Genomic DNA, 18,143 nt, shown 5'->3' with positions numbered 1-18,143 from the left:
GTCCAAAAACCCCAGACATCTCCTTTAAAATATAAAAATATGCTTGGAAGGGTATGTTGGCCCTGAAAAAGAGATGTCTGGGTTTTCTTGGACATATGGCAACCTTTACCACAATAGTGGTGGTAGGGAGCATCACTTAAAGACTGCTCAGTGGCCATGACACCAATGTGCCTTCCCTTGCCTTAAAATCACTCACTAGTAGTAAAAGAAGAAACGAGCGGGAAGAGAAATATATATCTTCATTTGAACAAATGAAATGAAACAGAAGCAGCAGACAGCCTAAGGGGGGGGGGAGTTCGGGGAAACCAGACTGAAGGTCCCTATCTTCCCAACATTCTCTAAGGCTCCTGTCCTAGTTCCTTATCTGTCCCTCATTCCCTCTACAGCATGTGCCTTTACAGCCTTCTTGACTGTTGAACCCACTGTTGGTCTCGTCCACTCACTCTGCCAGAGGGGTTGAGACCCATTGGCTAACCTCACCTGGTTTAGCCTTTTCCCAGGGAGTGGTTGCTGTCACATGCTGACAACTTCTAGAAAACATTGCTGTGCAGGGTAGAGACCTAAAGTGGATAAACTACCCCAGAAGGAGCATGACATGTCCCCACCAGAGGTGTTAACCTTCCCCTAACACCCCATACACCAAATCTTTAGTACTTTATGCATATTTCAAACAAATAAATAAATGACACCCACCAAAGGCCAAAGGAAAAAGCCCAAAGTCTTCCAGGAATCCCACTCCCCACCCCATATTTGAAGTTTCTGTTTCTCAATGTATTTATTTTGCAAGAATAAAATTTAAAAAATTGGTGGCTCTGTTGTTGATTAGACTATGTTATGCCTTGGAATTTCATCAAATTCACAGATTTATTTCATTTTGACTTCAGAGCCACCATGGGCATTTCTGGCTCCCAGTCATAGCTGTCAACTTCTCCCTTTTCTTGCAAGGGATCCTATTCGGAATAAGGGAATTTCCCTTAAAAAGGGGGGAAAGTTGACAGCTATGCTCCCAGTTGCCATGGAAAGAATATGGCATGTCTTCCTGCAGAGATGAAATGCAAAATGTGAAGAGGCCCCAGATTCATCGTGCAAAATGCTGTAGACAGTCTCTGACACCTCCAGTTACAGATCTCTTCACTACGCCCTATGTCACATAATGCAACTCCTTACGTTGAAGCAACTTCAGTGATTTGGCAACTCACCCTCCCCTCAAACAAAACAGACCTTAAGACACGTGAAGAGGCTACAGCCCACTTGTTCAGCACCTGTCATCTCCTCCTCCACATGCTTAGTCAATCCTCCTTTTGGCAACAATATACTTCCTTTTCATGCCCTGAATACTTGGCCTGTGGTACAAGTTGCAAGGGAATCCTTCCCACAAATCCCATCACAGCAACATGGTGGGCCCTCCATGCTGTGCCACTGAGCTACTTCCCAGCTCATCTTGACATTCCATAAGCACAAAAGGCAAAAGCAGAAAGGCAAAACTATTCAGGTTTGAGAGGCTGGAGTCGCTGGGCAAAGGGACCACTCCTTTTTTCTATCTACTGGCATTTTCAGTGTAAGCTGACAAGGAACAAGTGTCCTGCCCAAACCCCTCAACTGCAACCCCTGTCATTGTGCACCCATGGCTTCCAGCAGCACTAAAGTGACTTCCCGGGAGCGCAAGCCTAGGCAGTGTGTGTGGAGGTTCTGGGCTGCCCAGAAAACAAGATCCACCTCTCAGCCTTGCTCATATGGTCCAAAGGAAAGCAGAGCAATATGTTTGGCACCAGCATAGCAGCAGGAGTGGCTGGAAGGAGGCATACACATAGCTGTCAAGCGTCCCTTAGTTGGCGGGACAGTCCCTCATCCCAGCGCCATGTCCCGCTGCTGTCCCAGATTGATAATGTCCCTTAAATTTCCCGGGTTTCAAAAGAAGCAGCTCCTCTCCCTCCCTCCCTGCCGGCCAGGGAGGAGGGAGGCTCCAACTGTGTTGGGGGCGCGCGCCCATGCGCACTCCGGGAGCTTGGTTGGAGGTGTGACACGTCAGAGAGAGACCCTCTGCCGCCCCCTCTCTTTCGCAAGAGGTGAGCGCGGCTCCCCGCCACGTGACCTCGCCTCTGCCCAGACAGGGTCTCTCTCTTCTCTGCTCCCATCCCCGTCCAGTTTCTGGGCTGCGGGTGACTCGAGCCCTGCCCACTTGGCTGGGGCCTTGCGCCAGCTCTGCTGCTCTCCCCTCTGCTGCTCTCTCCTCTGCTGCTCAATGTCTGTGTTTTTTTGGGGGGGGGCGGTGGCGGTTCATTCACGGCCGTCGCTCTCCGTGATTGCTTTGGGGGCGGGGGCTGAGGCTTGGAAACACTCCCCCCCGCCCCCGGTCACATTTCCCACGCGGCTTGCTTGTTGTGCCATGCTTTTTGCGCTGCTGGCATCCTGCCCTTCTCGTCATCCATCGCAGTTGGGGGAAAAAGAAAAGCGGAGATTGCGAGGAGGTGGGGATAACTGTTATATATTTATGTGCTTTAAAATGAAATGAGAGCAGGCTTCCACGCAAAGGGTTAAACCCGCCGCTTTCCCTCCACGCACAAAGCGCAACTTTGGCAACGAGGAGTAGCAGAACTGTTGCTATCAGCTGAGCTCTTTACTTTGGGACCTGTGATCCCTTATTTTGGCTGCTGATCCCTTATTTTCGAGGCTGCTGGTTCCTTATATTCAAATCTGTAAGTTGACAGCTATGGGCATGCAAGATGTACAAAACACTGCAACCTGCTTTGCATTATTGCTGTAACCTCTCTCTAGCACCAGCAAGGCTGGAAGGGAACGTTCCTGACTCTGCTGCCAACCTAGGATTAGCGTTTGTCATATCGTATATGACAGATCCTGCCAACCTAGCAGTTCAAAAGCATGTCAAAGTGCAAGTAGATAAATAGGTACCACTCTGGTGGAAAGGTAAACGGCGTTTCCGTGCGTTGCTCTGGTTCGCCAGAAGCGGCTTAGTCATGCTGGCCACATGACCCAGAAGCTCACAAAACGAGCTGGGATTTAAAATAAAAAAAGATATCTGGGACCTTCTCTTATTCTACTTTTAGGAAACTGAAAATGAAAGCAATGTAAAAGGGTAAGGTAAAAGTCCCTGGATCACTGGCCATGGAATGACCCAACTGCATATCCCTGCATTGCAGGGGTTGGGCTAAATGACCCAATTCTACAATCCATGATCTTATGCTCAAGATCTCCCAGGGTGCAGTGGCGGAGCAAGCCAATCAGGCACCTGGGGTGGCACACATGCCTTGCGCCCAGGAGCAGCTGCCCGTGGGGCAGGGTGGCGCAAGCCGGGTCAGGACGCTCCACAGGGCCTCCGATGAGTCTGCTTGCCTCCTCCCATTCAGCCGCCCTACACCTGAGGGGGAGGTGGCGGGTGGACCATTTGGGGCAGCGCAGAGCCTGCGGGCGCCCAAGCCACCGCATCACTCCCAGAAGGGATGTGTGGCTCAGGTGCACTACCGTCCAGCCACCCTCAGTGGTGACATCCGGGGGTCGGCCCGCCCCCACCTCACCCCCTTTCCTCTGCCCCTGGCAGGGTGTCTGTCAGAACCCTGAAAGAGACCCCCTTTCCTCCCAAAAGGCAGAGCAGACCCCAGGCCGCCTGGGATGTGAGGAGAGCCAGCGACACCAAGGCATCATCGTAGGTGAGAATTGAGTGCCAGCAGTGGGCAGGGTGGGGAGAGGGGATGGGAAGGGAGGCTGCAGGCTGGGGAGGTGCCCGTCTACCCCTTGCCTTTGACACGTGACAGGGTTGGTTTTGGGGGGATTCTGGGGGTGGCGGCGCTGCGGCTCCTCAGTGTGGGGTGTGGGAAGTGGGTAGACCAAGTGAAGGGGGTCTGATGAGGAAGGATGCCAGCCTCTCTTGACATGCAAAAGGAAGGGTGGGGGAGGGAGGGAGGTTCTGTCCCTTTTGGGAATATTCATCCAAGCGTGGTGGACGTGTGAAAAGATGGAAGAGTTTTGGGATCTAATATAAAATGACCTGAATAAACTTTTTAAGTATACATTCCTTAAAAAACCAGAGGCTTTTTTATTAGGGATAATAGGGGAGGAGGTGAAAAAGGAGGATCGTAAACTATTTCAATATGCCACGGCTGCAGCCAGGATTCTTGTGGCTCAAAAATGGAAATCACAGGAGATCCCAATGGCAATGGAGTGGCAAACCAAAGTTTTTGAGTATACAGAATTGGCTAAAATGACTTATAAAATTCGAGACCATAAAGGGACAAAGTTTGAAGAAGAGTGGAGTAAATTTGTTGCATACATAAGAATTAACTGTAGAAGTTTAAAAACTTTAGCAGGGTTAACATAAATCCTGTGATGTGAATAGAGGGTAAATAAGAATCTGCAAGAGAAGAATTAAGAAAACCGAAGAATTAAGAATTAAGAAAACCGAAGCAGGGAAGGAAGGAAGTCTGGGCGTGAACTTACGCAGTGTAAATAAGACGACACAAAATGTTGATTGTAAAAAATTAAGTTTTATTTGTTTGTGAAAAAATCAATAAAAAGCATTTGAAAAAAGGGAATATTCATCCAAGCTACCCTTTAACAGAACTTTGTGGGGGGGGGGTTAACCTCTGAAATTGTTCGTCTGACCCATCTTTTAGCTCACAGGAGCAACTCTCGGGTATCAGGTTTGTTAGTAGTTTGGATGAGATCTTCTTGCAGTAAAGTAAGTTGCCGGACCCACTACTTAAAACACGCTTGGAGACTTCCGGGTTAGCGCCTCTGGCAATGGCGGATTTCCTCTGATCGGGAGGAATCCGCTTCGTGAGAATTAGGGTCTGGACCGCCGCGGCGAGGCGGAGACCCATTAAAAACCACAGGCGGGAGAAGCCTGTGGATGTGGGATTCGGCTGGCACCTTTCAGGCCTCCCCTACTCGCGGGGAAACCCGGTTTTGGGGATCCGGAGCGACGTGGGGTGAATGGCGCGGTGCTTCGAATCGACTGCTTTTTTCACGCAGTGAAGCCGCATTGCTGTTGCCGGAGAGCGCTGACTTTCTCCTGTGGACAATTGGATTTTAAACAACTGCTTGTGAGTAGAACGGAAAATTGGACTATGAAATTTCTTAATTTGGCACCGAAGCGGGAAGGTCTAAACAGGAAGTCCGCCTTCCGCTTTTGTAAATAGATTGAAGCAAAGACATTGCAAGCTAGAGTCTGGAAAGTCGTCTGTAAAGGATTAATTTTTCATCATTTAAAATCACTAAACCCCCTTGGAAGCAGGAGAAGAGGGGGGAATCTTTTTAGACTGTTTAAACCTGCAGAAGAGAGAGTAAAGAAAGATAAATTTCCACCGTCTTGAACCTGGGAGTGGGGTGTCAGGACGGACGCTTTGGGAAGTTCATTGACTGTGGACAAACGTTTTTGACAGATAGTTAAAAAAGAGAAACATATTGATTCCTATGTTCCCTCTTGCATTTAAAAGAAACAAAATATCTGAAAAAGGAATGGAACTTTGTTGCTAGATCTGCTTTTAAAAAGACGGATGCAAATAGAAATTGTTTCCCCTAGAGGGAGCTTGTGAAACTGTTATTAGAGTTGATCTGGGGAGCTTTGCAGCTGTAGAGATTAAAGATCGTGGGACCAGACTTTGACCTTGAACAAGAATGTGCCTAGAACAAGCGATAGTGCTTGCTCTTTGCAAGACAAGTGCTTTACTGGAATAGCTACATGAGAAGATGGATTTGATGACTGTTGCAGTCGGAAATTTTGGACAAACAGTGAATACCTACATAGAACCTACTCAGGAATTAATCCAGGAATGTGCTTTGGCAGATCAAGTGGTGAAGAAGATAAAGGAGGAGGTTGTTCCTGAACCTCAAGTTGTTGAAATGGAGAGAGCTGCGGCCCTGCAGGAACATAAGTTGTTGGATCTGACGAATGAATCTGGAGAAAGCCAGATTTGGAGAGATGGAGTTCTGTTGGGCTTGGAGATGGGAAGCTGGATAGATCCCCCTATGCAGGGATGTTTTGACCTTTCGAATTTGGCTTTGGGCCAGGGGGAGTTGGGAGTTGTGGGGGCCCTTAACTTTGGAGGGACTTTGAAACATGCTTCTAAATATCATATGGATTTCAGTGTCGACTATGGAGAATGGGCTGACTTGTCGAGAAGGGACAAAGATATTGACAAGTGGGAGTCTCCCCAAGAGAAAGGAAGGAATTTAAGAATAAGATCAGCAGAAGACAAAGTAAAGTACAGGTACAAACATGAAGAAGACCTGCGGAAGGGACATGGAAAAGACTTAAGAGCCTCGGATAGAAGGTCACCAGGTTGATGGACTAGATGGATGGGACAGAAAGGACTGACAAAACCCAAGACCAGGGAAGAGACGATGGATGAAGATAGGAAGAAAGTTTTAAAAATTTATTTAGGAAATTACCGTAAAATTAATGAGTACTAGAAAAATGTTGGAATGAAATTATTTGGCTTTAGTAGAAATGTTAAAAAGAATTATGCAAGAATATGTTATGCTTAAAAGAACTAGGTATAAATAAGACTTAAGTTTTAAGCTTTAGGTTTTTTTATGGTAAGATAAGGTTAAAATAGATTAAGGCAATTTAATGACAGAATATTGTGAAAGATGGAAAGGATTTGCTGAGATAATTAATAACTAGAATACAAAAAAGGGAGGTGTGAGGAGGTCGATGAAATAAGTTAATGGAAAATAAGGATTTGAGAATATTGGATTTGCTTTTACATTTTTTGTTTATTTTTGTTTTTTGATTTTGATGTATTGTGTGTTTTGTTTTTGGTTTGTTTTTTTTCTTTGACTTTGGTTTTTATTGACTTGTATTGTTCAATTGTTATTTTTGTCTACCTTTTCCCCCTTTTTTTCTTTTTCTCTTGTTTTTCTCTGTAATTTTAAATTCTCAATAAATATCATTTAAAAAAAATAAAAATAAAACACTCTTGGGAGATACATGAGCGGCCTGGTTAAAAATAATAATAATAATGCGGTGCCCTGCTAGGTTGGAGAATGGATAGTTCCATCAATGTTTTTCTTCAAGAAAAAAATGTGCAGGTAATGTGTACACCCTTAAGTACTACCAGGAAAAAAGCACTGATAGTCATGAAGTAACTTTGCACAGATAGATATGGTGTTCTGTTTTGACATCAGTCTGTTATTTTGTGTGTTTTTAAAATACAGTGGTACCTCAGGTTACATACACTTCAGGTTACATACGCTTCAGGTTACACTTCGCTAACCCAGAAATAGTGCTTCAGGTTAAGAACTTTGCTTCAGGATAAGAACAGAAATCAGGCCCCGGCGGCGCAGCAGCAGCAGCAGGAGGCCCCATTAGCTAAAGTGGTGCTTCAGGTTAAGAACAGTTTCAGGTTAAGAACGGACCTCCGGAACGAATTAAGTATTTAACCTGAGGTACCACTGTATAAGATAAATTAAATGTCACAAGCATGATGTCTCCTCAGTCTCTAAAATGTTCCAATTATTTTGGCACTACAGTTATTCATTGGAATTAGCAAACACAACAGGCAATGTTGGTGACCCATTTGGACGGTTTTAACGGAGGATTGGGCCAATTCATAGAGGAGGCCATGGGTATGTTTCCCCTCTACTACTGCATGCAGTATTAATGCTCTTTGCTAGGAATTACAAGCAGGGAAACTTCTCTTGCACCCAGGTCCTGTTTGTGGGCATCTCAGGAGGCACCTGCTTGGTCTCCGTGGGAGTAGGATTATGGACAAAGTGGGGCAATGGCCTGGTCCAACAGAGCTTTGCTTATGTACTTACAAACACAATGGTGATTTTAATAAATTAGCCTGACAAATCCTTGGACCTGAGTTTTTCTTTTAACTTAAGGATTGGCACAATGAGGAACAAAATTTCCCTCCACAGAAGCAGAAGACAGCCATTGGAAGACAGAGAAGGTCATTCATTTCTATAAACCTTTTAAGAACTGTATTACATTCTGCAAACATTTCTGTGTGCTTGGGAATTCAAGTGGCCCCCAACCAGCAAAGGCCATTATTCCGTGGAATCCATCTTGAACATGATACCATGTCACTGGCACACCGTGGTCCTCTAGCCGCTTCTTGTACAACAGCCCATCATCCCGGAATCCATCATATTCACAGGTTAGAATGAAAGCCTCTGGGAGCTGATGGATTATGTCATCCTCCACTAAAAGGGGGGCAAACATTGTCTCACTACCTCTTTTAACTTGTTCATAAAGTTCTTCTGAAAATGGAGCAGGTGCTACAGGAACGTAGCCCCTAGCTTTAAATTCTTCTGGAATGTTATCAGCACTTATCCATTTTTGGTATTTCTCTCTCAAATCAGGAGGGACATGGGCGCCTTTCAGAACTCCATCTACATTCATTGTCTTCCCAGTGAGATATGTCAAACCAACTTTGACAGTTCTTTTCCGGAACATAGGAGGAACTGAATGGTTTTGCTGATAGGATGGCAGATTGAAGTCCATTCCTTGGAGGAATGGGTAAATGAGGACCTGAGCTCGCACTCTTGGGAGGTCCTCTCTGGTCACCAGTTCTTGGCAAATGGCTGCAGTAAAAGTGGCTCCAATACTCTCCCCAGCAATGGCAATGCGGCTGGGGTCCACTCCGTATTCCTTTGCATTTTTCATAAAGTATATTACAGCAGTTAAACAGTCCAGTACAGGGACTGGATACGGATGCTCAGGAGCTAAACGAAACCTAAAGAGAAGGCAAGATGTCATCAGCATTCATCATACACTTTGCAGCATTTTCCTGCAATGGCATATTGCAAGGGTGGCACCCCTAGGGCCACATTCCTTTCTATGCAACCTTCCTGGGGGCCACATGTCAGCTGTGGGTGGGACCGGAGAGCAAAATGGAAAGCAAATGCGAACTTTCCCACTGGACAAGTAGGTTGGTTCCTACACACAGCCACACACCTTTCTCTACTCTCCAACCAAGCTAGCAAGACACATTCACACCAGTCAGATGCCACTCAAGGATGGTGCAAAAGAGGGGCAATGGTGCAGGGGTGGGGTCTGGGGTCAGAGGGGAAATGAAGAGGCCCAGAGTGCAGCATTCGGCCCCTGTGCCTGATGCTCTGCACCCAAATATAATGCTAGTTCAGCATCCCATTCTCAGTGGCCGCTGGTCAAATCTGATTCCGACCATAGAGGCAGACTATAGCCAGCATAGCTAGGAGCCACTGGTAGCCTTATACTCTGCCCAGTTATTTAATCTCTTTTCAAAGCCATCCACATTGGAAGCTATCTCTGCTTTCTGTGGGAATTAGTTCCATAGTTTAACTTTGCACTGGATGGATAAGTACTTTATTTTATCTGAATCTTCTAGCATTCAGCTTCATTGAATGTCCACATGTTCTAGAGGTCAGAGAGAGCGACAAACACATTTCCCCAGGCCACTTTCCACATGACATGCCTAATATAACCAACTTCTATATTTTGAATGTTTCCTTGATTTCCTTTTCCATCCCAGGAAAACAACCCCAGTTCTGAATCACCTCCAGTATGTCTCACCATGCCTTTCTGAGATCAGTGCTTCCCACTCTTTCTGCCCACTTTAAACCATATGGCCTTAAAGCCAAGAACTCCAGTTCACCCACCTTGGCCAGGAGGCTTCAGATCATGCACCAAAGGTGCATTAAGGCAGTGAGGGCAGCCATTGGGAGAGATGATGTCCATTACTGTCAGGAAGGCTTGCCTTGTAAAGGGCTCTGAAGCCCTGGCAAATGACACTTCTCCCATTGCCCATTGCTGCTCTCATTGGATGGTAAGTGTGGCTGACGGGACAGTTGGGAACAGCTTGAGCTTATTTGCCAAAGAGAAGTTCACCTTAACTCCAGCTGCACTTTCCCTCTTAACCACAGGGCCATTTTGCCTTAGGAGAAGAATCCTAATGGCTTTTTATGGGTTGATGTGGTGGTTTTCTGTAAAAGTAGTTTAATGGCCTGATCCAGCAGAGCTCTTCTTATCATTAAAGCCAGAGGGATTGGGTCCAAAGGCATAAAAATCAAAATACAAAGATGAACACCCATTCTAAAGGTTGGCAAATTCACTATGTTGGCAAAATCAGCTTTTTTCTGGGCTCATGTGGAAGAGTTAGAAACTGAGGGGAAATACCGTATTTTCCGCCCTATAGGACGCACTTTTTCCCCACCAAAAATGAAGGGGAAATCTGTGTGCGTCCTATGGGGCGAATGCAGGCTTTTGCTGAAGCTTGGAGAGCGAGAGGGGCCAGTGCGCACTCCAGGCTTCAGGAAGCTATCAGCAAGCCTGGGGAGCCCGCGGGAGTTCCCGCAGGGCTCCCTAGGCTGCGGATAGCAGCCTGCTGCCCAGTGCGCAGGGTGCGCTGAAGCCGCGGCGGGGGGATGTAATTTTTTCCCTTTATTCCCCCCCTCCCCAAAACTAGGTGCGTCCTATAGGGCGAAAAATACAGTACTCTTTTTTCTGCTACAACAAGCATGAAGATACTTACTCAGCACACATAACCACTGAGTCAGTTTGGTGGGCAATGGAACGGCAGATCATTTCAGAGGTTCCTGGGGGGAAAAAACACATCACACACTGCCTGCTGTGAGCAATTATTTGTTACGCTCTATTAGAACCGGTACCTCTTTGTTATTGTTTAAAAGTGTGGCACTTACCTTAACAACTTCATGGTGAGTACTGGCACCTCTCTTTCTAGAAAAAAAGGACTGGATATGACTAATATTGCTGTATCATAAATGTCTGTTTTTAATGTCCATGGAGGCACAGGTCAATTCTGTGTCCAGGGCAACTGTTTACAAGCTCCATCTGGAATGCAGGCTGAGACCCTGTCTCGCCAGAGTGGTGCATGCTCTAGTTATCTCCTGCTTGGACTACGGCAATGCGCTCTACGTGGGGCTACCTTTCAAGGTGACCGGGAACTACAACTAATCCAGAATGTGGCAGACGCCAAGACCACATAGCACCGGTCTTGAAAGACCTACATTGGCTCCCAGTACGTTTCCAAGCACAATTCAAAGTGTTGGTGCTGACCTTTAAAGCCCTTAATGGCCTCCGTCCAGTATACCTGAAGGAGCGTCTCCAGCCCCATCGTTCTGCTCCAACACTGAGGTCCAGCGCCAAGGGCCTTCTTGCAGTTCCCTCACTGCAAGAAGTGAAGTTACAGGGAACCAGGCAGAGGGCCTTCTTCACCCTGTGGAATGCCCTCCCACCAGATGTCAAAGGAAGAAAACACCTACCAGATTTTTTGGAGGCATCTGAAGGCAGCCCTGTTTAGGGAAGCTTTTAATATCTGAAGGACTATTGTATTTTAATATTTTATTGGAAGCTGCCCAGAGTAGCTAAGGAAACCCAGCCAGATGGGCGGGGTATAAATATATTATTATTATTATTATTATTATTATTATTATTATTATTTCATAAAATATATATGCTACTTAATTGTGGAAAACAACAACAACAACCATGTATAGGCTGCACAAATCACCCCCACCTCACCCCCGTTCACGGCAAACATTTCAGGATCTTTACATTAAATTACAATGACAAATTCTCTTCTGACAATACAGTGGAACCTCTACTAGCGACCACAGTCTGTTCCGGAGACCCGTCCTTATGGTGAAACGGGTCGCTGGGAGAGGCGCCATTGTGAGCAGGCACGGGCGACAATTGCCCGCTTCTGTGCAGGCGCGAACGGCAGCAAACCCGCCAGTTACTTCTGGTCGCAACTTAGAATGTCCGCTAGTGGTGGCGGTTGTAAATAGAGGTTCTACTGTACAGTTAACAATTTCAAACACATTTCAAAGAACTTACGGATGCTTCCAAACACCCCAGCACCTCCATGAAGAAAGATGATTCCTTTCTTGTTCCCAGCAGGTGATGTCTTGGGCCAGTACACCCTCACAGGCACCCCATCAAAAACCAGGTCCTTTATGATCAGTTTGGAGTCCTTCATTATCGGAATGAATAGGCACATGGCCCTGATTATGGAATATCTATGGCAGATGCCCATTTTTTCCAGAATTCCTACCTGTTTAAAACAAAACATTTAGCATGCATAATTAGCATTAGATATTTTTCCACTTACAATTTTTTAATACTTAAAAAAGTATTTTGGGACTGTCTAATCCAGCCTTTAGAAATACTTGGAAGAACGATACTTGTAAGACCATTCCCTGCTGAAAGGCCCATTTCTACCTGGCCTAGGGGGCAGGGCCCAGACTCACCTTGAACAGCTAAAAGGGGATCCTGGGAGGCCAGAGGGGCATTGCTGGAACAACTCTTGGGATGTGGCAACTGGCTATAAAGTTTTAAAATCTTTAATTTTAGTTCCCCTGTTTTGTTTTTGTTGGGATGGGGTTGGTTAAATGTTTCATTGGGATTGGCAGCTATTTTAATTTGGGTATTATTATTATTATTATTATTATTATTATTATTATTATTATTATTATTATTATTATATATTGATTTATAGGTTTATTTTAGTCTGTAAAAGATATTCTGTTTGTTAATGTTTGATGTTTTATTATGCTTATATATGCTGTAAGCCACCCAGAGTGGCTGGGTAAACCCAACCAGATGGGCGGGATACAAATAATAAAATTAATATTATTACTAGTATGCTAATATCACATTGATAGCAAAACAAGATCATGACCCAGCCCAAGTCAATAATTATAGACCTATTACTTTGCTTAATTGTAATTATAAATGGGCAACAATTTTTTACTTTTTGAATGTTGTCTGATTTAGGGTATTTTTGCAATGCTGATTTAGGGTATTTTTGCAATGCTGAATCAGGAAATGGCATCCATTTCTCTCCATCAGGTCAGGTTTACTGTAAACTGAATGGTGGGCATTGATAAAGGTAAGTACATGTAAATTGCATGTTGCTTTACTTCACCATTTTTCAAACTTCAGGGCTTAAACTTCCATTTCTTGGAACTCCTGGAATGCTCAGCGGCAGGGAGGTCTCTCTTCAGAGTCCAACAGTACTCGGCCATCATGACTGTCCCAGCGACCCTGATACCTGGTCTCCATCTCTTTCATGTCCTGATGGAATCTCTCCCCCTGCTCGTCACTCATTGAACCCAGTTTCTCAGGAAACTGGTCCATATGTGAAAATAGGCAGTGCATCTTGACACTCATGTTGCAGCCGAGGTTTCTGAAAGCAGTCAGCATGTTGTTGACAAGTTCTACATAGTTTCTGGCCTTATTGTTGCCAAGAAAGTTCTTCACTACCAGAACAAATGCCTTCCACATTTCCAGTTCCACTTCGTTCATTGAGTTTCCGAACTCTGGATCTCCGATGAGCTGATGGATCTGAGGACTGTCAAAGATGCCAGCTTTCAACTTCTCCGTGGTCAATCCTGGAAAAGCCTGGCACAAGTAAGTGAAGCAGTTACCATCCTTGTCCAGAGCCTTGGTGAACTGCTTGATTAAGCCAAGCTTGATGTGCAGCGGTGGGAAGAGTATTCTGTCTCTGTCCACCAGAGGGTCGTTGATGACGTTCCTTTGTTTGCAAGGTACCAGTTCCTCCCGCACAGGCTAGTCCTTCTTCGTGTAATGCTGAGCACGGTCCCTACTTTCCCACATGCACAGAAAACATGGGTACTTGGTGAAGCCAGACTGTTGTCCCAACAAAAAGTTCACCATCTTCAGGTCAACACAAATAAACCACTTATGCTGATCATAACCAATTTTCTCCAGCACATACTTCACCGCTTCATAGTTCTCCTTCAGTGTACTCGAGTGAGCCAAGGGTATAGAGGCAAACTGGTTGCCGATGTGCAGCAGAACACATTTCAGTGATCGCTTGCTGCTGTCAATGGACAGTTGCCAATCTTTGGGTTCGTACTGTGGCACTCCAAGCTTGAGCAGAAGCTGCGCAGTATCTGCACAGTACACCACGTCTTTCTCTTCTGAGAAAAAATGGAGGTACTCTTGATGCCTGTTGCGGAAGAAGCTGATGCAAGCACTGTCAGAGAGGAGGTTTTTTTCCTTCAATCTGGATGCCAACAGTTCGGCAGAGTCCTTTACAAGCTGAGGTCGTGAACTAGATCATTCAACTCCTTTTGGGAAAATGGATGTGGAGCATCATCTTCTTCTTCTTCATGTCCTTCAACACTGGAGGCATCTTCGTCACTAATGTCAGGAAGTTCTCCAAAGATAGGCACTGGAATTTCATCACAATGAGCTACAGGACGACGTGCTGATTGAAGATCAGGATACTTGAGGCTGCTCCGGTTCTTTCTGTTGATCCCAGTCACATCAACAGTGCACCAATTTATGGAAGATTTCGAGGTTTTATGAATTTAAACTGATCCCTTTTCGACATAATCAGCCAGAACTATTGGACCTGAATAATTCTTGTCATTAAACTAATCATTTCCAATCAAAACAATTATTCGACATGGCATTTTACCCCCACCAACTTCTTCTAAAATGCTGCACACAAGCGTACATGTGAACAAAAAGATAAAAAAAGTCACGTGGCCATAGCTCAAAAATTTGACCTGATTGAGCAAAACCAATGTGATTTTTGGATTCAGCGCATCAGATTTGTCCTAAATCAACTGAAAAAATGCAGACAACAAATTTGTTGTTGACCAGTGTAATGCTTCTTGGAGTTGGGGGTGGGAATTACTAGATAAAATGGGGTTCAGGGAGAAATTTGTGAGAGGAATAAATACATTATATACAGAGTGATTTGCAAACAGTAAACAGAATTTAAAAAGAAAATGCATTATTGGCAAGGAAACAAGAGAAGGTTGTCTACTTTCACCAATATTGTTTATTTTAGAAGTGTTGTGTGGGGATATTAGAGAAAATGATATACGAAGCCTCCAAGTGAGTCTTCAAACTTACAAACGGAGGGCATTTGCGGATGATGTGGTATTGTTCATGGAAAACCTGATGAAAAATGTGGTTAAGGTACTGGAAGCAATAAAGAAGCTTGATGATTTTCTTTTATAAGAGAAAGAAAGTAGTGGGTAGCAGAGGGCGGGAGATAAAAACACTGTGGAAAGTGGACCAGATATCAAAATTTACTTGAACGGAAATCACTTTTATGATTATCTCCTATTGAAGCCAGTACACTAAGGAAGGGGACGACAGAGGACAAGATGTTTGGACAGTGTTATCAAAGCTACAAACATGAGCCTGACCAAACTGCGGGAGGCGGTGGAAGACAGGAGTGCCTGGCGTGCCCTGGTCCATGGGGTCACGAAGAGTCGGACACGACTAAACGACTAAACAACAACACTAAGGAAATTAAACATTCAAGAGAATTGGGGTACTTATAGATACATACCGTGTTTTTTGGTAATGCATGTAAAATGAAAAAGTTAGAAGAAATTCAAGAATGGGTATCAGATTGGTTTCAATATTTTCAAATTAATGAGCATTTTTAAAAAGAATTATTCTAAATTATTTTATTGACTCTAAAGGGTTGCAGCCCCTTTTATAGAGGTGTCTTCATCCCCATGATATATATAAAATATACTTACTAGTGCCAATCCATATCCCACTAAGAAATCGTAAAGCAGTATTATTGGGCGATAGGACAGTCCTCGAGGCAGGTGGGTCCTGGTAAGACGATAAGAAACTCCCCACACTAACAGCAAGAAATGAATGAAAATAGTTGTATATAATATCAGCATCCACAGAGTTTCACCAAACGCCATTTCCCTTAAACTCAGAGGCACAGAGACAAGGACTTCGCCTTGGCCAACGGTGGTGGCTTTTATGGAAGAACAATCTATGCCATGCGGAAAAGAACACCCTAGGCCAACCCATATAATTCTCAGTTGAGAAGAAAATAAATAGTTTAATAATCCAGTAAGACACTGCAGCTCTCCTGGATTCCTGAAAGCTACTGTTGTTCCTCGCACAGGGTGTGGATACGCATTGGTGGGTGTGAATTTGCCTATCTTCTCCTCCCAAGGGAAGTCGTGCATTGGAGTTTGCCTGCCCTCCCACACAAAATCATTGTGCCTCTTCCCTCCCTGAAGAGTTTATCAGGGATAATTAAAAGGGGCGGCACATCAATGCAGGTGGGGCTGGCTGGCACGACACTGCAATGGCAGCCTCCCAACAGGAGGGTCACTGCAACTTTCCAGAACAGTGTGGTGAGGAAAGAGGTTTGGCGCTGTGCAGGCTGACGAATGGGAACCAATCCCATCCAGTCTATTGCTCATATAACTCCTCTTTTCATTTATAAAGTCCATTTATTTATTTACTTATAAAAGCTTCCTCTGCTTCCTCTACTGTTGGACCCATTGATGGCCTCTTGCTGAACTGATACAAAGAGGGGAGTTGAAATACAATGGGATTTAGTTCATTCATTTATTTATAAAAGCTTCCTCTGCTGTTGGACCCATTGGTTATTTGCTGCAATGATACAAAATAGAAGCATCCTGACTTTCTTGGTTGAAGGAATGGATTCACATATTCTAGACTTAGAAGGCCATGATGATATTTTTGGTTGGCATGCTTCATTACGGTATGAAAAGGTGAAAGTACATAAAGGATTTATAAATCATATAATTAGGGGGGCGGAATTGTATAGAATATGGGATAAATAGAAGCATTTATTACAGGGGAACCTCTTTGGCACTCAATGTTGGAAATTATAAAGAAAAAGAATATTATTATTATTAATAATAATTGAATTTATATACCACCCTATACCCAGAGGTCTCAGGGCGGTTCACATAAAAGGATTACAATATGATAGAATGGTGGACAACTTACAAAAAATTATTAAAACAAGTGGGAGGAAAGTATAAATTTATAAAAAATAAGGAATTATCAGGAAAACTAACAACATGGATACAATATCATCATTTGAATGGAGTATTTAAGAAAGAAAGGCTACAAGGGACTGGGGAACAAATATCACAACTGGAGAGAGACCTGTTGGAATGGAATGTAAAAGTGCTGTCTATAATGTATAAAATATTATTGGAATGGGAGACAAAGGGTGAGAAAGTGATACATTGTGCAATAGAAATTGGTCATAATATAGACATGGAAGCATGGGGACGATTGTGGAATATGGATATAAAATTTATAGCATGTTATGGTTTAAGAGAAAACGATCTATCAATGGTATCTAACCACTGGCAAAAATGGCAAAAATGTATAAATCTAAATCAAATAAGTGTTGGAAATGTAAAGAGAAAGAAGGTTCTTTTTATCATGTGGTGGTCTTGTAGTAAGGTTAAAGCTTACTGGGAAATGATATATCATGAATAGAAAAGGATGTTTAAAATAATGTTTGTAAAAAGCCCAGAAGCTTTTCTTTTGGGAATTATCGGGACAGAACTACCTAAACTATATAGAAACTTGTTTGTGTATGCTACTACAGCAGCAATAATGCTACTTGCCCCAAAATGGAAAGAAGTAGAAGTCCCAGCGAAGGAAGAATGGATACAGAAAACTTAAGGAATATGCAGAAATGGCAAAACTTACCAGAAAAATAAAAAACCCAGATAACAAACTTTTTATAAAAGAATGAAAATGGTTTATTGAATATTTACAGATACATTGTAAACAGATAAGAACATTGGCAGGATTATTGTTACAACCTGCAGTTTCAAAAGAGTATATATTTAAAGGAAGAATAAATTAAGTTAATTTGAATATGCAGAAGATATTAAAAATAAATATCCCTTCCTCCCTCCCTCCCTCCCTCCCTCCCTTCCTCTCTCTCTCTCTCTTTCTCAATGTGAAGTCCCAAAATTGTCACATCATAACTCCAGGCAGATGTTGCTACATAATATCTGCTTGAGTTTGAAGATTTAGCAACGAGAAACATCTGTGCAAAAAGCTAAGCCAAGTCCTTTGGAGTGCAATGGGTCCATTTCATTATACCCACATTCGACAGAATTCTAGTCAAACCCAGATACCCGGACACACAAAAGGCAAGACATTATGCTGCTCTCTCCATATCAGGCCAACAAGCAAGAAGATGCCGTTGGATCTCACCATCCTCTGATCACTTGAATTCAAACTTTGAGCTGCCAAGGAGAACCTTGAAATGTCATCCAGGCCAATAAGTCAGTGAACAAACAGGTGCAAGCAGTATATCAAGAGCAGGTGTTAAGAGGTGAGTGGTCAGGGCAGCCCTCTGCTGCACCCTATCTGCAGGGGG

General features: G+C 44.0%; 1 protein-coding gene across 1 annotated transcript; it reads right to left on the bottom strand.

Annotated features, from left to right (window-relative positions):
- Positions 1–7,816: 7,816 nt before the first annotated feature.
- Positions 7,817–15,828, bottom strand: LOC308576319 (arylacetamide deacetylase-like 4). Its single transcript, XM_081175557.1, has 4 exons — positions 15,496–15,828; positions 11,801–12,017; positions 10,476–10,539; positions 7,817–8,699 (listed from the first exon to the last, which is right to left on the bottom strand). The coding sequence occupies exons 1-4, from the start codon at positions 15,670–15,672 to the stop codon at positions 7,925–7,927; spliced, it is 1,233 nt and encodes a 410-aa protein (XP_081031683.1). The 5' UTR covers positions 15,673–15,828; the 3' UTR covers positions 7,817–7,924.
- Positions 15,829–18,143: the final 2,315 nt, after the last annotated feature.

Source organism: Podarcis bocagei (assembly GCF_964188305.1).
Source record: "Podarcis bocagei genome assembly, chromosome: 16".
NCBI classification, from domain to species: Eukaryota; Metazoa; Chordata; class Lepidosauria; order Squamata; family Lacertidae; genus Podarcis; species Podarcis bocagei.
This window is presented reverse-complemented; position numbering and strand designations above follow the sequence as displayed.